Source organism: Balaenoptera borealis, assembly GCF_965194805.1.
Source record: "Balaenoptera borealis genome assembly, chromosome: 2".
Lineage (NCBI taxonomy): Eukaryota > Metazoa > Chordata > Mammalia > Artiodactyla > Balaenopteridae > Balaenoptera > Balaenoptera borealis.
The window spans coordinates 169,062,351-169,087,139 of NC_138867.1; the positions used below are offsets into that span (position 1 = coordinate 169,062,351).

The following is a 24,789-nucleotide window of genomic DNA, read 5'->3' on the forward strand; positions in this document are numbered from 1 at the left end:
AAGGAAGACGGAAAATGAGTTATTGTTCAATTGGTATAGAGTTTCACTTTTGCAAGATGAGAAATTCTTTTGCACAACAATGTGAACATAATTAACACTACTGAACTATATACACTTAAAAATGGTGACGATGATAAATTTTATGTTTTACCACTTTTTCTTTAAAAAGACATAATAGCCTGGCAATCAATGAAGTCTTGTAGACAAAGTCATTTTCATGGTTCATTTGAAAAGTTTCAATGTTGTGCATGCTTCCACAGTTTAGTGTACTAAGTTTTGTTTTGTTTTGTTTTTAATTTTGTCTAGTTTCTCAACAACTAGAAGAATTTTGAAATGTCATCCAGAATAACCAGGACAACTTTCATATCCTTTCTAGTTAAAAGATTCATGAATGGTTCTGCAGTACTAGAGTAGACAAGGCAGACAATCTGTTCAAGTGCTTCCCCCAATTGTGGGATTGGTGACAGACCATAGTTTCATTTTGTACCTTAAAGTCTTCCTTTGGGAATATGCCAACAAGGAATGTCATCTGGCCTTGACTGCCAGTTGTGATACTTGATATTGTCTACACAGTCTTCTACTGTGTTAGTTTTTGGCATCATTTAGTGGCCTGGGATAGACTGCACATGCTCCTACATCAATCCTACGTCAATTACAACCTGCGACCAAACATCTGTCTAAGTGTAAATATTTCCTTTAGCTCTTAAGAGAGGAATCACAGTTGGCCATTCTGTAGCTTCTGGAAGCTTCACAAACTGTTTTCACAACCATTCAATTAATTGATTTGGACCATCAGTAAGGTAAAAAACACCTGGTTAATATTTCAGGATCATCATGATGCAAGAGATGAAAACTGAAAAGTAGAATTTGATGAACAAACTTCTCCTTTAGACAAATGTTTTGAAGTGTCCAGGCTAGATTTCTAAACATGGAAATAATGCACCAAAGGTATAAACATTTTTAAACGTTCACTCTGAAAGTATTTCAAACCTACAAAACAGTTCCAGGGGTACAGATAGTTCCCTTTTACCGATCTTCCCCAGATGCTGACATCTTGCATAACCACAGTACAGTTGTCAAAGCCAGGAAATTAATATTTGTAAAACAGTATAACTACGGATCTTATTCAAGTTTCACCAATTGTCCCACTAATGTTCTTTTTGAAAGTTTTGCGGAACCTGGCCAGTATCACACATCACATTTGTTATACTTCTTTGATCTCATCTAATCGTGGACAGATCCTCATTTTCTTTGTCTTTTACAGCCTCAACACTTTCAAAAGGTATTCACCAACTGTTTTGTGGAATGTCCCTCAGTTTGTGTTTGTCTAATGTTTTCTCATGATTTAGAATTCAGGCTGTACATTCTGGGCATGAATATCACAGTGTACCTACCATACTTGGGGAGAGTGGGGTAGGACACATGATGTCTCTATCTCAATACTGGTGGTATTAACTTTGACTGCTTGGTTTGGTGGTGTGCCTGATTTCTCCACTAAGCAGTTTCTGTTTATTCCCCCTGGATATCTTGTGAGGAAATGCTTTGCCCTCCTAAGTTTAGTATCCACTGACAGTTCTTGCCTGCAAAATTACTGCTGTGGTGTTTGCCAAATAGCAGTAATTTATTTCCATCCTTCCTTCTACATTTATAATTGGGATGCCACTGAAGGGAGGATCTGCCCCTTTTATTTATGTATTCACATCACAATGGACCAAACATTTCCTTTTCTATGGGTATGAACAATTTTTAAGATTTTGGATGGACCTGATAAATTGCCTTCAGGAAGAGTGTACAGATTTACACCCCCTCAGGTACTACATGAGTCTGTCACCTTTCTATACCCATACCAACAGTCATTATGTACAAATAAATTCATTTGTTTAAAAAAAGGATATCTAGTAATTACTTACCTTTGCAGTTTATTGCCTCTTATGTATCTTCACTGTTCATTTGTTTTTCATCTTCCATCATTTGTTATTTTATGTAACATTGCACATTTTACCCTTGTCACCTATGTGTTTACAAGATCTTTTTGCACTGAGGATATTATTACAAATGGAACAATTTGAACATATTTTCTCAATTTCTTTGCATTTTACCTTTACTAATGAATGTCAATTTTACAGTTTTATATGGTCAAATGTATTGATGTGTTCCTTTTTTATTTGTGCTGTTGTAGAAAGTTCTTTACCAAATAAAGATACTCAACATGTTCTCTTAGATTTTTGATTAAGTCCAAATTTTTATATGTATTCCTTTTATTCTTCTGGATTATATTCCACTAGGCTTTCCAACATAAACTTTTTTCTTTGTTTCAGTATTTTCCCCCAAAGTTCAGGAATTTTTAAAGGTAGAATTTAAATCACTGGGGAAATATATATATATAACTTTTAATATTAATATGATGCTAACCATCCATTTGGGGGAAAAAAACTCCCTACTTCACACTATTTATAAAAATGGATTCCACATGGATATGTGTATTAGAAAAATATTTTTTATCAAGAAAATACAAACTCTACAAATCTAGTCAGCTGGATAAATACATGGAAGATTATCTATCCCTGGACAGTTTGCTAGCATTAGATTAAAGTGAAATAAATATGATTAAGATATCCTTCATCATATTGATACAATATTGCCTATATCTTAGATTATAACTGAGAGCATACACGATAAAATCTTTTTACTGTTCACGAAAGTTTCTCTAAAGATTTTGGTTACGTTCAAGTCTCCTTATCAGGACAGCTATACCCCAAAGCAAGATTTTTATTTGAATAAAAAGGGGCCCATAAGTTGAAATAAATAACAGTATAAAATATATATTTACAAACATTTATGATTACTAACATAAATATTAATTTATATTACATGTAGGCATAATAGAAGATGATAAAAAGATAACTGTAATGAAGACGAGGAAAAATACAAAACCAAATCAGGGATTCAGGTCTCTTTTTGTCAACACAACACACAGATGCCCCAAATGCTATATGTAATTAGCTGTAAACATCTCATAACAAACCAAACATCCAGGGGGCTCCCTCTGCCCAGGATGCATTACCGGATGTGGTACGCCCTGAAGCACTTGGCATGGACGCCCTTCTGGCACTTCTCGCAGCGGGTGTTGGTCTGTGAGTGGCACAGGGCACACCGGGTCCTCTTGTCCTGGTGGATGATCCAGTGCCCAATCATGTCAAAGCGGCTCTCGGTTTCCAGCCGCCTGCTTCGTCTCCCTTGGGATGACGTATCTGCGTTGCTCTCTAGGTACACGCAGGCCACATATCTCCGGAAGGCCAGAAGGTCCACCTGGGCATCATGGCAGCATATCCTGTGCAGTTGCCATGCATTGTTAAGAGCAGCGTCAATAACATAGCCAATGAAACTCGAGTACCACTTCATACCCCGGATCTTCACCTTGTACTTGGCGATGTTCTGGTCCATGCGGCCGACACCCCCGACCTTCTCCTGGTACAGCCTCAGCAGTGATGGCTGATGAACTTGGGCCTGTGTCTTGGCTGCTCCCGAGTGATGGTTGGTCAGCCCTGCTGGCTCTATGCCCACAGCGTTGGAGCAGATGTTGACCACACTGCTATCATGCCAGCGGCACACGATGATCTCCTCACTCTCATCAACTTTGTAATCAAACGAACCCCTCTTCATTCTCTTCAGTTCTTTGGGATCTTTAAGGGGACATCGTTCAGTTCTGTATTCACGGACAGTTCCTGTGGCCTTCACTCCTTTCTTCCTTAAAATGGACATCAATTTGACACTTGTAAAAACCTTGTCAAAAAATATGTGGTATGGCAGACACCCACGTGTCTGAAGTGCATCCACAAATTTCACCACCATACTGCCTCCTAGGTCCAGGCCCCTGTCTGGCTTAGTGAACAGTGTGCCCTGTGAGGGCTCGAACCACACCAAATAGCCCCTGCTAGTCGTCCCACACCAGATCTTGTAGCCCAGCCGCACAGGTTTCCCCGCAGGCAGATGCTTGGACCCCCGGTGTCCAAAGTATTCACACATAGACTCGCCAAAGCTGTAGAACTCTTCCAAGGGTGCATGCTTCTGGAAATTGTAGTTCATGCGGACAATGAGAGGCCTCACCTTGGCAAACCTATCACTTTCATCAAGCTCATTGTTATCTGCAAAATGCAGGTATGAGAAGATCAGTTCAAATCTGTCCCTTCTAATTGCATCAGCCACAAGATGATGATGTGAATCAGGGGATGTTTCCCAAAACATCCTTCTCCTTGGATAGGAGATATACCCACTTAAAATCAAAATGCCCAAAACACACTTCAATTCCTGGGCTGTGAGACCCAGGTTGACATTCTTCTGCCAAGCATAACGATTGGTTTCATTAACAATAAAATTAATTGTTCCTTCATCAAAAAACAATTCAAAGAGGCCTACAGGACTCAGTTCCTGGCTTTTGAGATCCTCCATATGAGGATCTGATGCTGTCCAACTGGTGAAGTCCGGGCGGATATCTCTTTTGGTCCAGACATGTGGAGGTTCCACTACTGCCTTTTGCTTCTTCATGGCTGGCTGCAGCTGCAGCTCATCCTCATCCTCCCCAGAGCCAGAGTCCTCAGGCACAACAAAGGCATGCAGCACATTGCCGGGCAGGTGGGTTCCTCGCCGGCCATCTTCATCACCCGAGTCCTCATCAGTGAAGTCCCCTGAAGCATTGTTGGGCGGTGCAATGAAGATCTCCTCCCTACTCTGGCCAGATTCCTCCTCCTCCAGAGCATTCAGAACCTCAAGCAACTTCATGGACTTCAGCTTTGAGCTGGTTCTTCTCCCGGTAGTGAGGCTGCTGCGATGACAGGAAACAGAATGAAGAGAGGCCATGCAGGAAAGCCAGTGCTTCAGCAGAAAACTCCACTAAAGCACTGCTCAAGAGGAGGGCACTCCCACTTCAACAGCATCCTGGACCTAACACCATAAGGCATAGTGCCAGATAAGTGAATTTTCCAGACAAACACAAATTACTCATCTAAGTGCAGAAGTATTTTAATGAAGGGAGGCATTCTAAAGAGGTATTCCATACTTCCTTTCCTTCCTAAATAAAGTGTCTGAATAGGGGATCCCCTCTAGTGATGAATCCAGGTGCCACTGTTATCACCTGGTTAACAGTAACCGTCAACGGGAAGGCTCGGCTGCTGAAGTGACATCCACCGATGTCTCCTGACTCAGTGGCCCTAGCAGCTCTGCTTTCATGCTTCCGCCTTATCTGTCTCTTCCCTTTTTCTTATTCACTTGGCATATATAAGTTTCCTCACTTCCCAACTTCTCAAACTCTCCCTACTTGAACTCTCACTACCCAAATTCAGGACCTAAACAGATTCAGACAGATTTTCACAAAGCTCCCTCAACATCTGATATCCTACTGCATACTGACTGCTAAATAGATTTAGAAACATGGAAACCCCTGCTATTCTAACTCTCCCTGTGCATGTAGGAACCAAATACAAGAGATATTTGTATTTGGTGGGCACCAACCACGAGCAGGTGCTGCCCAGGGGCTGGCAGTGGGCACACTCCACTCCCTGACCTGCATAGCACTTGTTTCCAAATGGAGGAGACAGAAAACACATCAACAAACACGTAGCTATGCAGGAAGGCATCAGGTAGCGATGAGGGCCATCCTGAATAAGGGACAGAGTGCAGCAAAGGAATAGGGCTGGGGGTGCTACTTTAGACATATGATGAGGGAAGGCTCACAGGGCAGATGGCCTGGAGAGGTGAAGGAGTGAGCCTTGCAGACAGCTGGAGACTGGGTGTCCCAGAGGGAGAGAAAGAACTGTAGGTACAGGTGCAAGGCCCTGTGGTTGAAGGGACTTGATATCTATGAACAGCAAGGAGGTTAGTGACACTGCAGATGTAATGCGGGGAGGAGAGTAGAGTAGAGCAGAGGTGGCTGGGTCCAGGGCCAAGGCCCCACAGGGTTCCAGAGGTCCTGATCAGGACTTCCAGTTGTATTCAGTTATCACAGGAAGCCCCTGAGGGGATGGAGCAGGACAGTGAGGGGTCAAATACATTACTCTGGCTATGAGAATAGACTGGACTTGGGAAGGTGGGCACTGCTGCTGCCCTATGCCTTGGCCTCTGCATGAGAAAAGCCGTGCACCAGAGGGAGGATGCAGGCTTTACCACAAGGGCTATTTCTCTGCCTGCTCTTAGGCTTTGGAGTTTAAGCTGCATTAGAGATTCACTCCAACCTCACTTCCAGGACACTGACTCCACCAGCCACCCCTGCTGGAGGCTAGAGCACAAGAGGTCTGACCTCTGGGGAGATGAGGTATGCCTCAAGCTCTCCATGGCCAGCCAGAAAGGGAGAGGAAACCTGAAGCTCTTCCTTTCCATGGACCTCGAACTAAGACACGTTCTCAAAGGGTAACAGCCATCTTCATGCCTCCCTTGACCTCCCCTGGTCTAGAGCAGCAGATCCAGGCCTGTCCAGCCACAATCTCTGCTAGTCTCACCACTCAAACTGCTGCTCACCCACAGGCCCTCAAACACCTCTGTGCATACCTGTTCAAACCCTTGGAGTGAGAAAGCCTGCAGGAACTGAGGCAGCCCCACAGACAACCATCTTGTGTCTTGAAAGATGAGGAAAGTAAATCACATTTTTAGATCAAGTGCAGAACTAGAGCTACACAGCTGCACCTGTACTGTACCACACACACTCCTTTGTCTGCCTTGTCTTTTCTCCAATCTTCCTCTGTCCTCTCCCTCCTTGGTGCTTCATAGACACCAAGTGCTTAGGGTGGCCAGCAGGACTGAGAACTGAAAATGTTATAGACTTGGTCTTTCAAAAGCAGAGAAGTAAATACAGTCAGCCTTGAATAACATGGGTTTGAACTATGTGAGTCCACTTATACATCGATTTTTTTCAGTAAATACGTCCTGGAGTACTACATGATCCTCATTTGGTTGGAACCGCCAGTGCAGAGGGCCCGATTATAAAGTTATACACAGATTTTCAAATGCGCAGAGTCAGCACCCCTAATCCCCATGTGTTCAAGAGTCAACTGTACTTGCATAAAGCCTTTCATCAAACATTACTCCTACCTTGATGATGAAGCCATGATATACTGTGAACATGAGGTTGTCTTTACTTGCAGAGTCTAAGAATCTGTAAGACAACAGAAGTCAGATTTAAGAAATCATATCTTAATTAGCCAAGGAATACGACCTTCTCTACCATTTAAGGGAAAAAAATCTCAAGATTCACTATCAACCAGAGGGAAATAGATCAAGTACACACAGGAAATGATGTGTAGTTGACTGGCTAGTCAGAGGGAAAAAGAATAAGCTCCCCCATCTCACACCTCACAACAAAATACATTCTAGAGCAGGGTTTCCCATAGTCAGAACTATTGGCATTTTGTTTCTTGTGGGGGGCTGTCCTATGTATTATGTGATGTTTAACAGCATCCCAGGCCTCCATCTACTAGATACCAATAGAACAACTACCCCACTAGTTGTGAAAAACAAAAAGGTTTCTAGACAAATGTCCTCTGGTGGGGAGAGTAGGAGGTAAAATCTCCCCTGGTTGAAGACTACTGTCCTACATCAGCACTGCCAATAGAACTTGCCACAATGATAGAAATGTTTTATATCAGTGCTGTCCAATATGGTAGCCATGAGGCACATATGGGTATTAAGCACTGGATATATGGCTAGTGTGACTGAGAAATTGAATTTTTAATTTTATGTAATTTTAAGTAATTCAAATTTTAATACTCACATGTGGATGGTGGCTACTATATTAGGTAGTGAAGTCCTAGATGTATTAAGTATTAGTTGCAAAAAAGCAAAACTTTTAAAGTATATTAATGACCAAAGAGGGAAACCTTTCTTATAGAAAACACAGAAACTTAAAGGAGGATGGATAATTTTAACTACATCAAACTTCCAACAAATCTGTAGTAGGCAGAAGGCCCAAAGGACCCCAAATAGGTTGAACTCAAATAGGGTTACACCAAGACACATTATAATGAAATTGTCAAAAGTCTAAGACAAAGAAAGAATTTGGAAAGCAGCAAGAGAAAGAGAAATTACATACAGGGGAATCCCTATAAGACTAGTATCAGATTTTTCAACAGAAACTTTTCAGACCAGGAGAGAATGGGATGATATATTGAAAATGTAGAAAGAAAAAACTATCAACTAAGAATGTTATTCTCGGCAAGCTGTCCTTCAAAATTGAAGAAGACATAAAGACTTTAACAAGCAAACAAAAGCTGAGGGTGTTCATACCACAAGACCTGCTTTAAAAAAAATGCTAAAAGGAATTCTTCAAGTAGAAGTAAAAGGGCACTAATTACATCATAAAATCATATGAAGATAGTGTAAAACTCATTGGTAATGGTAACTATAAAGTCAATCAGGTAATAGGGGTGTATAATTCACTAACAACTCTAGATTTAAAGTTAAAAGCTAATGCATATATGTAGAATCTAGAAAAATGGTACCGATGAACTGGTTTGCAAGGCAGAAATAGAGACACAGATGTAGAGAAAAAAATGTATGGACACCAAGGGGGGAAAGCGGGGGCAGGGGGGTGGGGGAGTGGGATGAATTGGGAGATTGGGATTGACATATATACACTAATATGTATAAAGTAGATAACTAATAAGAACCTGCTGTATAGCACAGGGAACTCTACTTCGTTTTACTGTACAGTAGAAACTAACACAACATTGTAAAACAACTATACCCCAATTTTTAAAAAAAGGGAAAAAAAACATTTTAAAACAACTATAACTACAATAATCTGTTATTAGATAAATACTATAAAAAGAATGTAAACTGTAGCATCGATAATCTAAAGTGTGAGGGGGAGGAGAAGTAAAAGAGTAAAGTTTAGAAATGTTATAGAAGTTAATAAGGTGTTACCAGTTTAAAATAGGGTGTTATCATTTCAAGATTATTTTATGTAAACCTCATGGCAAACACAAAAGAAAAACTCATTGTAGTTACACAAAAGAATATGATAAAGAAGTCAAGACATAATGATACAATAATTCATCAAATCATAAAAGAACACAACAGGAATAGAAGAAACAAAGGATTTATAAAACAGAAAATGATGGACAAAATGAAAACAGTTAGTCCTTACCTATCAATAATTACTTTAAATGTAAATTCATTAAATTATCTAACCAAAAGCCACGGAATGGCTTAATGGATAAAAAAATAAGATCCAATGATATGCTACTGACAAGATACTCACTTGACCTTTAAATATACATATAGGCTGAGTGTAAAAGGATGGAAAAAGATATTTCAAGCAAATAGTAACCAAAAAAAAAGCAGGGGTAGCTATACTTATGTCAGTCGAAATTAACTTTACTAAAATGGAAACAAGAAAATAAGATAATTACCTAATGAAAAACAACAATCCATCAAAAGATATAACAATTGTAAATATTTAAGCACTAAATATTTGAGCACCTAAATATATAAACCAAATACTAAGAGAAGAAAAAGGAGAAATAAACAATGATAAGATAATAGTGGGGGCCTTTAATACCCCACTCTCAACAATGGTAGATCATTCAGACAAAGAATCAGTAAGGAAACATCAGACTTGAATGCCATTATAGACCAAATGCACATAAAAGAGATATACAGAACATTCTATTCAACAACAGAAAAATATACATTCTTCTTAAGCACACATAGAACATTTACTGGGATGTTACATGTTAGGCCACAAAAAAAGTCTTAGCAAATTCAACAAGACCGAAATCATACTACGTATCTTTCCTGAACACAGTGCTATAAAGCTAGAAATCAGTAACAGGAGGAAAACTGAAAAACTCAAGAATGCATAAAAATAATTCTCCTGAACAACCAATGTAGCAACGAAGAATTAAAAGGAAAATAAAAAAGTATCTTGAAACAAACAAAAATGGAAACACAATATACGAAAACAGTGGATGTTAGCAAAAGCAGTTCTAAGAGTGAAGTTTATAGCCATAAACACATACAGAAAGAAAAGAGAACTATCTCTAATAAACAACCCAACTTTACACCTCAAGGAACTAGAAAAAAGAACAAACTAAGCTTAAAGTTAGCAGAAGGAAGGAAACAATAAAGATTAAGAGCAGAAATAACTAAAGGAGAGAATAAAAAAATGAGAAAAGATTAACAAAACTAAGAGTTTGTTCTTTGAAAAGATAAACAAAATTGACAAACCTTTAGCTAAACTATCCAAGAAAAAAAAAAAAAAACCAAACCAACAAAATTATAAATCAAAGAGAAGACATTACAACTGATACCACAGAAATACAAAGGATCTGTGCACCTGAAACTATCACATTGTTAATCAGCTATACTCCAGTATAAAATAAAAAGTTAAAAAAAAATACAAAGGATCATAGAGGGCAGTAGGAACATTTATCTGCGAACACACTGGACAATGTAGAAGAAATGGATAATTCTTAGAAACAAAAAACATACCAAGACTGAATCAAGAAAAAAGAGAAAAAGTGAACGAACCAGTTACTAGTAAGGAGACTGAATCAGTACCCAAAACCTCCCAACAAAGAAAAGCCCAGGACCAGAGGGATTCAAGGTGAATTTTACCAAACATTTAAAGAATTAATGCCAATCCTTCCCAAACTCTTCCAAAATATCAAAGAGAAGGGAACACCCCTAAACTCACTTACAAGGTCAGTATTACCATGATACCACAGCCAGAATAAGGACATTACAAGGAAGGAAAACTACAGACAAATATCCTTGATGAATACAGATGCAAAAATTCTAAATAATATACTATCACATCAAATTCAACAGTACGTTAAATGATCAAATGGGGTTTATCACAGGAATGCAAGGATTCTTCAATATATGCAAATCAATCAATGTGATATGCCATATTAACAAATTGAAGGATAAAAACCATAGGATCATCTCAATAGATGCAGAAAAAGCTTTTGACAAAATTCAACAGCCATTTATGATAAAAACTCTCCAGAAAGTAGACTAGAGGGAACCTACCTCAACATAATACAGGCCATATATGAAAACCTACAGCCAACATCATTCTCAATGGTGAAAAACAGAAACCATTTCCTCTAAGATCAAGAACAACACAAGGTTGCCCACTCTCACCACTATTATTCAACACAGTTTTGGAAGTTTTAGCCACAGCAATCAGAGAAGAAAAATAAATAAAAGGAATCCAAATCAGAAAAGAAGAAGCAAAACTGTCACTGTTTGCAGATGACATGATACTATACATAGAGAATCCTAAAGATGCTACCAGAAAACTACTAGAGCTAATCAATGAATTTGGTAAAGTAGCAGGATACAAAACTAATGCACAGAAATCTCTTGCATTCCTATACACTAATGATGAAAAATCTGAAAGTGAAATTAAGGAAACACTCCCATTTACCATTGCAACAAAAAGAATAAAATACCTAGTAATAAACCTACCTATGGAGACAAAAGACCTGTATGCAGAAAACTATAAGACACTGATGAAAGAAATTAGAGACGATACAAACAGATGGAGAGATATACCATGTTCTTGGATTGAAAGAATCAACAGTGTGAAAATGACTATACTACCCAAAGCAATCTACAGATTCAATGCAATCCCTATCAAACTACCAATGGCATTTTTCACAGAACTAGAACAAAACATTTCACAATTTTTATGGAAACACAAAAGACCCCGAATAGCCAAAGCAATCTTGAGAAAGTAAAACAGAGCTGGAGGAATCAGGCTCCGATTTCAGACTATACTACAAAGCTACAGTACTCAAGACAGTATGGTACTGGCACAAAAACAGAAATATAGATCAATGGAACAGGATAGAAAGCCCAGAGATAAACCCACACACATATGGTCACCTTATCTTTGATAAAGGAGGCAAGCATATACAATGGAGAAAAGACAGCCTCTTCAATAAGTGGTGGTGGGAAAACTGGACAGCTACATGTAAAAGAATGAAATTAGAACACTCCCTAACACCATATAGAAAAATAAATTGAAAATGGATAAAAGACCTAAATGGAAGGCCAGACACTATAAAACTCTTAAAGGAAAACATAGGCAGAACACTCTCTGACAGAAATCACAGCAAGATCCTTTTTGACCCACCTCCTAGAGAAATGGAAATAAAAACAAAAATAAACAAACGGGACTTAATGAAACTTAAAAGCTTTTGCACAGCAAAGGAAACCATAAACAAGATAAAAAGACAACCCTCAGAATGGGAGAAAATATTTGTAAATGAAGCAACTGACAAAGGATTAATCTCCAAAATATACAAGCAGCTCATGCTGCTCAATATCAAAAAAACAAACAACCCAATCCAAAAATGGGCAGAAGACCTAAATAGACATTTCTCCAAAGAAGATATACAGATTGCCAACAAACACATGAAAGGGTGCTCAACATCACTAATCATTAGAGAAATGCAAATCAAAACTACAATGAGGTATCACCTCACACCGGTCAGAAAGGCCATCATCAAAAAATCTACAAACAATAAATGCTGGAGAGGGTGTGGAGAAAAGAGAACTCTCTTGCACTGTTGGTGAGAATGTGAACTGATACAGCCACTATGGAGAACAGTACGGAGGTTCCTTAAAAAACTAAAAACAGAACTACCATATGACCCAGCAATCCCACTACTGGGCATATACCCTGAGAAAACCATAATTCAAAAAGAGACATGTACCACAACGTTCACTGCAGCACTATTTACAATAGGCAGGACATGGAAGCAACCTAAGTGTCCACTGACAGATGAATGGATAAAGAAGATGTGGCACATATATACAATGGAATACTACTCAGCCATAAAAAGGAACAAAATTGAATTATTTGTAGTGAGGTGGATGGACCTAGAGTGTCTCACAGAGAGTGAAATAAGTCAGAAAGAGAAAAACAAATACCATATGCTAACACATATACATGGAATCTAAAAAAAAAAAAAAAAATGGTTCTCATGAACCTAGGGGCAGGACAGGAATAAAGATGCAGACATAGAGAATGGACTTGAGGACATGGGGAGGGGGATGGGTAAGCTGGGACAAAGTGAAAGAGTAGCATTGACATATATACACTACCAAATGTAAAATAGATAGCTAGTGGGAAGCAGCAGCATAGCACAGGGAGATCAGCTCGGTGCTTTGTGAACACCTAGCAGGATGGGACAGGGAGGGTGGGAGGGAGATGCAAGAGGGAGGGGATATGGGGATAAATATATACATATAGCTGATTCACTTTGTTATACAGCAGATACTAACACACCAGTGTAAAGAAATTATATTCCAATAAAGATGTTCAAAAAAAAAATCATACACCATGATTAAGTGGGAGTCATCTCTGGGATGCACGGGTGGTATTGATAAAACATTTGCAAACCAACGTGATACACAACATCATTAATAGAATGAACGATAAAAATCATAGGAACATCTCAACAGATACAGTAAAGCACTTGACAAAACACCATATCCTTTTAAGATAAAACTCTCAACAACTTAGGTATAGAAGGAACATACCTCAACATAACAGAGGTCACAGATGACAAGCACACGGCTAACATCATATTCAGTGGTGAAAGACTGAAAGCTTGTCCTCTAAGATCAGGAACAAGACAAGGATACCTACTCTCACCACTCCTATTCAACATAGTACTAGAAGTCCTACCAGAGCAATAAATTAAGAAAATGAAATAAAAGGCATCAGAATTGGAAAGGAAGAAGAAAAACTGTCTCTATTTACAGATGACACGATTTTACATACAGAAAACCCTAAAAACTTCACAAAAAAACTGTTAGATCTAATTAATGAATTCAGTAAAGTTGCAGGATATAAAATCAACATTAAAAAATCAGTAGCATTACTGTACTTTAAAACTGAATTCTCTTAAGAATTGGAGAATGGGACTTCCCTGGTGGTCCAGTGGCTAACACTCCATACTCCCAATGCAGGAGGCCCAGGTTTGATCCCTAGTCAGGGAACTAGATTCCATATGCTGCAACTAAGAGTTCTCATGCCGCAACTAAGGATCCTGTATGCCGAAACTAAAGATTCCAAGTGCCGCAACTAAAGATTCCGCATGCTGCAACTAAAGACCCCGCATGCCGCAACTAAGACCTAGTGTAGCCAAAAAATAAATAAATATTTTTAAAAAAGGGAATTGGAGAATATTACCCCACTACAATAGCATTAAACAATAAAATATATAGGAATAAATTTAACCAAAGAAGTAAAAAAAAAAAATCCCTATACTGGAAACTACAAATCATTGATGAAAGAAACTGAAGACAAAAATATCCCACGATTATGGATTGGAAGAATTAATATTACAATGTTGTCTATACTACCCAAAGCCACCTACAGATCCAATGCAATCCCTATCAAGATTTAATGGCATTTTTTATAGAAGTAGAAAAAACAATCCATAAGATTTGAAAGCTTGTTCCATAAACAAGCTTTATAAAAGCGTGTTCCATAAAATTTGTATGGTACCACAAAAGACCTCAAATAGTCAAAGCAATCCTAAAAAGAAGAGCAAAGCAGGAGGCATTACACTTCCTCATTTCAAACAATATTATAAGGTTATAGTAATCAAAGGGATCAAGATAGCAACGTGAGAGGACATGGAGCTCACTGCCCACCACAAACAAATCAAAAATATATCTACATGTAAACAATTTTCACTGAAAACTGAGTGGAAACTGGCAGAAGGACTGCTGTACAAACAAGGAGGTAGGAAAGATATATACGTGATCAGGTATGAAGGGAAGAAAAGATGGGGTCAGGACCTGGTGCTCCTGGAAGGGGACTCAGAGGAAATGGAAGATTATAAGGGCAGATACCTGCCCTGGGAAGTGAGCAATTCAAGCCACAGATTAGGTGCCCCAGTCCTGGAGTGCTACATGGAGGAGATTAGATATTTTTCCAAAGAAAATATTGAATGGCCAACAGGTACATGAAAAGGTGCTCAACATCACTAATCGTCAGACTTCCCTGGTGGCGCAGTGGTTAAGAATCCGGCTGCCAATGCAGGGGACACAGGTTCGAGCCCTGGTCCGGGAAGATCCCACATGCCGTGGAGCAACTAAGCCCTGTACGCCACAACTACTGAGCCTGCACTCTAGAGCCCGCAAGCCACAACTACTGAGCTTGCATGCCACAACTACTGAAGCCTGTGCGCCTAGAGCCCATGCTCCGGAACAAGAGAAGCCACCGCAATGAGAAGCCCATGCACTGCAATGAAGATCCAACGCAGCCAAAAATAAATAAATAAATAAATAAATTTATCTTTAAAAAATCACTAATCGTCAAGGAAATGCAAATCAAACCCACAATGAGATATCACCTCACTCCTGTTAGAATGGCTGTCATCAAAAAGACACATCAAGCATGTGGAAAAAAGGGAACCCTTGTGCACTATTGGTGGGAATGCAAACTAGAGCAGCCACTACGGAAAACAATATGGAGGTTCCTCAAAAAAGTAAAAATAAAGCTACCATACAGTCCAGCAATTCCACTTCTGGGTATACATCCAAAGGAAATGAAGTCACTATTTGAAGAAATATCTGCATCCCCACGTTCACTGAAACATTATTTACAATAGCCAAGATGTGTCCACTGAAGAAAATGTGGTACATATATATAATGGAATGTTATTCAGCCATAAAAAAGAAGGAAATCCTATCATTTGTGACAGCATGGATGCACTTGAGGGCATTACGCTAAGTGAAATAGGTTAGACAGAAAAAGACAAATATCGTATGATCCCACTTATATGTAGAATCTAAAAAAACAAACAAATGAACTCACATAAAAAGAATCAGATTTGTGGTCACCAGAGGTGGTGGGTTTAAGAAGAGGGAATTGGTTGATGGTGGTGAAAAGGTCAAGTGTCCAGGTATAAAATAAATGAGGAAGTCTCAGTTTATAACTGGGGAAATATGTACATGATGACCACAGTTAACACTGCTGTATAGTACCTTTGGAAGTTGCTAAGAGATTAAATCCTAAAAGTTGTTATCACAAGGAAAAAGAATTTCTTCTTCGTAACTATATGAGATAGATGTTAACTTACTATAGTAATTTACAATATAAGTATGACAAGTCATTATGTGGTACAGTTTAAACTTATACAGTGTTGTATGTCAATTATTATCTCAATAAAACTGAAAAAAAATTAAAAAGCCAACTTCAAAACAATAGGAACGTTTCGTGGAGTTCTTACTCACCCTTGACCTACCCCCTTTCCAGTGCTGCAACAATCTTAGTCTTGAGTAGCCAGAAGCCCAATTCCCAGTTTTCCCCTCAAACTAAAGGGAGAAAGAGCAAACCTGATTGCAAATTATTGTGTATTTCTGCTCTAACGTGTCTTAAGGATACCTAAAACACTGGTGTGGCAGAAAAAGCTGTGAGGCAGAATACAAATCCACAGACGTCTGGAGCAACAGACCGTGGGTAAAGATACATTAAAGACCATTTAAGGCTATTTGGAAATACAGGACATTCAAAAGCTTCCACATATATGGAGGAATTTAAGAAAGCCACATGCAAGCCCAAGACACACGCTCAGAAAACTCCTGAGAAGACCTTAAACTTTTACCTCAGGCTAATCCCAAGATTAAGAGTATCCTAACTAAATGATGAAGGAGTGTCCCAGCAAAGAGCAAAAATGTAAAGACGGGGAGAGGTAGATGGTCTTTTTTGGAGTTTTTTCAGTGTTTTTTTGTTTGTTTCAGCTCCTGAGATTCATGGAATTCTCTGTCAAAAGATTAGCTGAACACAAGCTATAGGAACAGAGTCTTCAGTGACCACACATGACAATATACAGTCTTTGCAGAAATAGTTTGGAAAAGTCCCAAAACAAACAAACTACAATGGCCTTCAAAAAATTTTAAAAAGCAAACCCTGGGGAAGGCAAGGAGTCTAATTTCCAGAGTTACCACATCATAATAGAAAAACATTCAATTTTTAGCAAAAAAATCACAAGGCACAAAAAGAAACAAGAAAATGTGGCTCATTTAAAGTTGATAGAACCAACTCTGAGGAAACCTAGACATCAGACTTACTAGACAAAGACTTTAAAATAATCATCTTAAATATGCTGCAAGTAAATAGAAAACATGGACAAAGAACTAAAGGAAATCAGGCAAACAATATATAAACAAAGCTGAAATGAAAAATTCACTAGAGGAGTTCAACACCAGAGTTGTGAAGGGAGAAAAAAAGGACTGAACACAGGACTATTAAAAATATCAACTCTTACAAACAGAAAAATATATATATATGAAGAAAAGTGAACAGAGCCTAAGAGACTTGTGGGTCACCATCAAGTCAGTCAACACACATATTTTTAGAATCTCAAAAGGAAAAGAGAAAGAAAAGGGCACAGACATTACTTGAAAAAACAACAGCCATAAGTTTCCCAAATTTGAGGGAAGACACAGATCTACAACTCTTGAAGTAGAATAAACTAAAGAGACCCACACCAACACACATCATAATCAAATTGGCCAAAGCCAAAGCAAGAATCTTGAAATCAGGAAGAGAGAAACAATTCATAGTATAAAGGATCTGCAATAAGATCATCAGTCATTTTCTCATCAGAAACCTTAGAGGCCAAAAGGTAGTAAGATGATATATTTAAAGTGCTAAAAGAAAAAAAATTGCGAACCACGATTTCTATATTCAGCAATACTGTACTTCAAAAATGAGGGAGAAATTAAGATATTCCCAGACAAACAAAAGTTGAAGGAATTTATTACCACTAGACCCACAATACCAGAAATGCTAAGGAGAGTCCTTAATGTTGAAAGGACAGGATGCTGGACAGTAACTCAGTCATACTTGAGAAAAGATAAAGTTACCAGTAAGGGTAAATATATAAACCAATATTTAAAAAAAAAAAACATTGTTGTCATTTTAGTTTGTAACTCCACTTCTTATTTTCTACAGAATTTAAAAGATGAATGCATAAAAAACAATTATAGGGGCTTCCCTGGTGGCGCAGTGGTTGGGAGTCTGCCTGCCAGTACAGGGGACACGGGTTCGAGCCCTGGTCTGGGAGGATCCCACATGCCGCGGAGCGGCTGGTCCCGTGAGCCACAGTTACTGAGCCTGCGCGTCTGGAGCCTGTGCTCCACAACAAGAGAGCCCGCAATAGTGAGAGGCCCGCGCACCGCGATGAAGAGTGGTCCCCACTTGCCGCAACTAGAGAAAGCCCTCGCACAGAAACGAAGACTCAACACAGCCTAAATAAATAAATAAATATTTAAAAAAAAAACAATTATAAATTAAAGATGTAATTTTTGACATCAGTAATATAAGGGGGGAAGAACTTTGTAAGGGAGAAGTTTATGTATGCAACTGAAGCAAAGTTGCTATCAACTGAAATTAGTTACATTAGGATATTCTATATAATCCCATGGTAACTGCAAAAAAAAAATCTAAAGAATATGCATGAAAGGAGATTAAAAGGAAATCAAAACATGTCACTGCAAAAAATCAACTAAACACAAAAAAGGTAGGCAGTAATGGAGGAAAATGAGAGACAAAAGAGCTATAAGATAGATAGATAGACAGACACAAAACAAATAGCAATGTGACAAAATAAGTCTCCCTTTTTCAGTAATTATTTTTAAAGTAAATAGATTAAACTATCTAATCAAAAGGCAGATATGGGGGAGGTGATATCAACAGATGATGGACTAGGAAGCTCTAGGTCCTCATTCCCCACAGAAATGCAAGCTAACATCAATATATGGGCCAGAATACCTTTATGAGAACACTACTAAATTGGAAAAACCCAGTTTTCCTCCTCCTGGGTAGGAAAAAACCCAGTCTTTCCCTCCTTTGTTTCTCTCTTGTGTGTCTTCTTTACCACTCGCACAGAACATTTCACTTCTGACACTTCTAGTGACCAAATTCGGGGTGGGGGGGTCCGCACAAGTAACTCTCTGAAACACCAGCTGGGTGTCCAACAATTCTGACACTAACTACTGGAGACAGTGTCAGATCCCACAGGTTAAGGGCTCAGTACCACAAAACTGCTCCCCACATCAGATGCCAATTACAAGTAGTAGGTCCCCAGGTTACCCACAACTTCTGTTTGACTTGGCTACAAATCAGGGGTTCCCATGATCCCTTCCTTGGGTTCAATGAATTTGCTAGAGCAGCTCACAGAACTCAGGGAAATGCTTTATGTTTACCAGTTTATTAAAGGATATGATAAAAGATATAGATGAACAGCCAGATGAAGAGATGCACAGGCCAAGGTATGGGGAAAGGGTGCAGAGCTTCCATGCCCTCTTCAGGCATGCCACTCTCACAGCACCTCCATGTGTTCACCAATCTGGAAGCTCTCTGAATCCCGTACTTTTGAGATTTTTATGGGGGCTTCATCATGTAGGCATGATTTATCATTAATCCCGTTTTCAGCTCTCTCCCTTCTCAAGAGAATGGGGAGTGGGTGTGGCTGAAAATTCCAAGCTTCCAATCATGGCTTGGTCTTTCTGGTGACCAGCCCTCATCCAGGAGCCATCCAGGCACCCAACCAGAGTCACCTCATTAGAACAAAGGACACTCCTATCACGCAGGAAATTACAAGGGTTTCAGAAGCCCTGTGCCAGGAACCCAGGTCAAAAACCAAATATTAGGACAAAAGATGCTCCTAGTGCTCTTATCACATAGGAAATTACAAGGATTTCAGGAGCTCTGTTCCAGGAACTGGGGCAGAGATCAATATATATTTTCTATTATCTCATAGCCCACCCCCTGGGCTCTGGCCACAGACCCCTTACAGCAAAATGATACCCAAGTCAAAAGATACTGGCACGTTACTAGAACCCCATGCAATCATTAATAATCATTCCAGTTCATCATTTTGTTGTATGAGGATGTCTCCCAGGGTTAGGCCACTCCGGTTTGCAGTCTTTCATTCGATCATATCAGGTTCCAAAAGGAGTGGTTTCAGCAAACAGATGGCTTCACTCTTTCAGACATCTGACATAACTGAGCTAAGAAACAATGTCATCTCTTGCTCTGAGCTCTTTTGAGGTACTAATGTAATACTGAATTTACCTTTTTACATAACACATTTATTCACTACTTACCCTTAGCTACTGTTCCTCCTTCTCTTCATTTATACCCAAACTCTTCCATTTTTGGAAGGTTCATTAGATTCAACCATTGTGCTGGTCTAGGTTGCAGAAAGCAGTATTAGCCTAGCAAGTGCCTTCCCTCAGTCCACTCCCATTTAGAGAGGGTGAGGTTATGCAGGTACAGAACTAGTGGGCTATCTTTACCACCAAGCAATATAGCTACATTCAGTCTTGTCAGATGGGATGAAGGCACATTCTGCCCCATCAGGCCCTTAGGAATTAAAAATATAGTTTCTTGCCTAGGAATCATTCTTGTTTTGGGGCACTTGTATTTGCAGCCCTGGTCACATGACCACTGCCATCAGGTAGGAAAAACAAAAAGTTGAGGTGATGTGAGGAAGAAAAAGAAAAAAAAAGAGAGAGAAAAAAAAACTATAGTTATTATACCAACATCCTTCTCCTTTGGCAAGAAGGTAAGTCATATCAGCATCCTTTGTCACCCCTACTTCCCTAGATCCACCAGAAAAATAGAGGAATCTATCCAGTGGGGACACTCTTCTAGTCCCACTCACGTTTTTTATGAGTAGACACTCATGAAGGTGTGTAAAGTCAGCCTTTCATGCCTTTATTTTCCTCCATTTTAGACAACCAATGCTTCAAATGCCCATTCCAATTCTCTATCAAACTAGTAGTCAGAGGAGAATATTTCTGTGCCCATTGTTGGACACTACCGATTGTAAAATGTGTTCCTTGGTGTAAAGAAATGACAGTCAGCAACCCAAATTGGTGCAGTATCTTCTGTTCCAGTTCTTTCACAGTATTCTGAGCATTTTCATCTACCATTGGGCAGGCATAGCCCTGTCCAGAGTCAGTGTCTATTCCCAGTGTCAGGACCCATTTGTAGACCCCCATGGCTACCAGCATTGTCTCACATGCCAGCCATGATCAGAGCCTTCCCACCAGGGAATCTACCATATAGCCATGTGCAATCTCTGTCTCTCTCGTTGACAGAGAGAACTTCTCTTACTGGCATTTTGTGCATGAGAGTACAAGAAGACTATGAGGAAATTCAACCCATCTTTACTTTACTGCAGTGACCCCTATGTCCATACATTTCATGGACCCAGGTGGCCATCTCAAGGGAGCACACAGGAGTATCTGCTTGCTAATTCCAATCACTTACTACACCTGGAAAAGAGTTCTTCTGATGGGCACTGACATGTCCTACTTTAATGCACCCCTCAAATTTCCACAAGCCTGTGCCCCACAAGGGCATCCCTTTAGTGGGCCAGGTTTCCATTGTCCTCCTGCCTGACCATATGGCCAGTCTATTGGCCAGCATCCATGAATCAATAAAAACCCAAACATAGGGGCTTACACCATTGTTCAATTCTTCCATCACTGTTAGGAAAACAGCATGCACGTCAGCCCGCCAAGCTGATTTGTTTTACCTTCTTCAATCAGAGTGGTGGCCTTCCAAATAGGATGTTGTCCATTCACCTTCTAAATGCCATCCACAAACCAAGCAACTCTTTGTTGGTCAGTTGAGAGTTCTTTATAGGGCACTGTCCAAGTGACAAAAGAATCCAGCAACTCCTCACACAGTTATAGAGTCAGTCCTAGAGAAAAAGAAGCCCCCTACTCGTGAGTATCTCCTTCCACTCCCCAGGCAGCATCATCCTGTATAAACCATTTCTATTTTATTATGAAATCCTTCCAGGCACTGCCATCCCCATTAGAGTGATTCTCTGACATCATCCTACACATTGAGTATTTCAGGTTTTAAGATAATTTTATGTCCTTCAGTCATAGGGGTAGCTTCAATTAATAATGTCAAATGGCAAGATAGTAAATGCCGCTCAAATGGAAATTGTCTAGTAGAATTCCCAGTAGTGATCGCTGGGAGGCACTCACAGGCTTTTGTCATAAACCGCAGTCTAGGCTCCACACGGGCTATCACACAGAGAATTTGTCCCTACCAGCAATCCAACTTCTATTCCATACTCCTTACTGGTTCCAATTTATCATGTCCGATTAATATTGCTCAAAGGGTAGAGTTACATGCCTTCTGTTTACAATATTAGGTAGGGGAAATATCCCCCAGATACAACGTCCATCCCCACAGTACAATCAGAAAAAAGAGACGCAACCACTTCACATAAAGCCTGTTCAAACAACAATTCTACAAACTTCAATCTTAATTCTATCAACCCTAACTGTGGCCTCCGTTAGCATCACATCAACAGGTTTTGTCTTACAATATTAAGTAGGGGAAGTGTTCCCCAGCCAAACACAATATTGATTCCCGTAAAACATTCAGGTAAAGAAGACACAATTTCTTTACATAAAACTTGTTTAAACATTTCAACTTTCACAATCTTATTAACTCTTACACTTTTTTTTTTGGCTGTGCCACGCGGCTTGTGGGGATCGTAGTTCCCTGACCAGGGACTGAACCCAGGCCCTTGGCAGTGAAAGCACAATGTCCTAACCACTTGACTGCCAGGGAATTCCCAACTCACACTTTTATACTCTCTAAATCTAACTGTAGCCTGTGTCAGGGCTTCACCAATAGGTCTTGGTACCACAGTTCATAGGACTCCTGTATCAACCCCCTGACCATTTTACCCACTCACGTGCAAAAGGCTTTGGGTCCCTAGTAAGGGTTGAGCCAAGGTACCCTGGCCCTTTTGTCAACTGTCAACTTGATTAATCTGCCTGACCATTGCCCCAAGTGACTGCTGGCGAGGTTTCTCATTGTAGTCTCTGCCTTCTGGCTTTTTACTTCTCCAAACTGGGATAAATAGAGCAGACTTGTCTGGGACCCCTACATGCTGGGGGACCAGCAGGAGATCCCTTTGGCTAACACCCAGTCTTTGGTATTGCTGTATTAAAACCTTTGTTTTAACCCCATCAATGTCCATTTTATTTATCCCACTTGTTTTTGTTTTTTTTTAATTAACATCTTTATTGGAGTATAATTGCTTTACAATGGTGTGTTAGTTTCTGCTTTATAACAAAGTGAATCAGCTATACATATACACATATCCCCGTATCTCTTCCCTCTTGCGTCTCCCTCCCTCCCACCCTCCCTATCCCACTCCTCTAGGTGGTCTTCATCCCACTTCTTAACAACCATCTAAAGATTTCCACCCTGCTGAGACAAGTCCTGTGACTCTCCCCTTTCTGTTTCACCTTTCTTTCACCCCATCAATATTTGCTTAATTCACCTTATTCCTTAATAACCATATAAAAATCTCCACCCTGCTAAGACCAGTCTCTTGATTCTTTCCCCTGATTTTTCTTGTTCTCTTGTCCCAGGAACGGGGGTCAGAGACCAATGGAAAACCAAAGCCAACAGAAAACCAAGAAGGGATTCCATTGAAAAGAGTACGAAAAGTTCATGGCATTTTGCACACACATGCTTCTCCCCCACCTCAGTGTAGTTAGGTGCAACCAGGAGAAAACCTAGTTCTGGTTTGCCTGGGGTCTGCCTGAGGGACAAATTTCTGTCTCACCAGACTTGGAGCACTGACAGGTATGTTGGCATAGTTTGGAAGACACTGAAAATGTAGGCAGGTGCCACAGCACAGTAGCTGCAGAGATTCTGCAGTTCAGCAGGCAGATGTCTGGGAGAGCAAGAAATTACAAGCTCCTGAGAAGAAATAAGGACAAGCAGTGTAGAGAAATTGAGACAGTTAAAAAGTACATACACAAGTCCAGAGAAGATACATCACTAGAAAAGGATGGGGAGGTCCCAAACTTCCAGGTGGGCTGATTGGTGAAGGTATTCTGCTAAACGAAGCCAGTCCATTAAGACCCGGACAGGAAATTGTTTTGTCAAATGGCCAAATCTCAGCAACAGATTACAAAGTATACAAAGAAACAAGGAAACATGGCCCAATCAAAGGAACAAAATAAAACTCCAGACTGGACCCTAAAGAAAAACAGATTGCTGAATTTCTTAATGAAAAATTCAAAACTACTTCTTAAAGATATTCAATTAGCTATAAGAAAACACAGATATACAACTAAACAAAATCAGGAAATGCATGAACAAAATAAGAATATCAACAAAGAGACAGAAACTATAAAAAAGAACCAAACAGAATTCTAGAACTGAAAAATATAATAACTGAGCCAACCTTACCCTGATACTAGAGCCAGACAAAAACACTAGAAGAAAATTAAAGACCAATAGCCTTGATAAATATGAACACAAAAATCCTCAATAAAATACTAGCAAACTGAATTCAAAAGCACATTGAAAGGATTATACACAACAAAGTAGGATTTCTGGAATGCAAGAATAGTTCAACATGTAAAAATCATGTAAAATAAAACATGTTCATATTAATTGATGCAGAAAATGCATTTAACAAGATTCAACACTGTTTCATGATAAAAACACTTAATAAACTAGGAATAGAAGGAAACCATCTCAACATAACAAAGGCTATATATGAAAAAATATCACAACTAACATCATATGAAATAGTAAAATACTGAAAACGTTTCCTCTACCAACAGGATCGAGATAAGGATGCCCACTCTGGCCATTCTACTCAACATAATACCAGAAGTCCTAGCCAGAACCTTTGGGTAAGAAAAATAAATAAATAAATAAAAGGCATCCAAATTGGAAATGAAGAAATGGCATTACCTGTT

At 39.4% G+C, this 24,789-nt stretch overlaps 1 protein-coding gene across 7 annotated transcripts in view; it reads right to left on the bottom strand.

Annotated features, from left to right (window-relative positions):
- Window positions 1-7: 7 nt before the first annotated feature.
- PGBD2 (piggyBac transposable element derived 2) overlaps window positions 8-24,789 on the bottom strand; it is a 32,750-nt gene continuing 7,968 nt past the window's right edge. For 2 of the 7 annotated variants that reach the window (XM_082379326.1, XM_082379322.1), the window contains exons 2-3: window positions 7,081-7,144; window positions 8-4,822 (exon numbers count right to left, since the gene is read on the bottom strand). In XM_082379326.1, coding sequence (XP_082235452.1) covers window positions 3,061-4,822; window positions 7,081-7,097 — 1,779 coding nt within the window. In that variant the 5' untranslated portion in view covers window positions 7,098-7,144 and the 3' untranslated portion in view covers window positions 8-3,060. Of the gene's footprint in view, window positions 4,942-7,080; window positions 8,553-21,499; window positions 21,741-24,789 lie in introns of those variants that run through there. The other 5 variants (XM_082379327.1, XM_082379323.1, XM_082379324.1 and 2 more) reach the window with 5 other exon arrangements.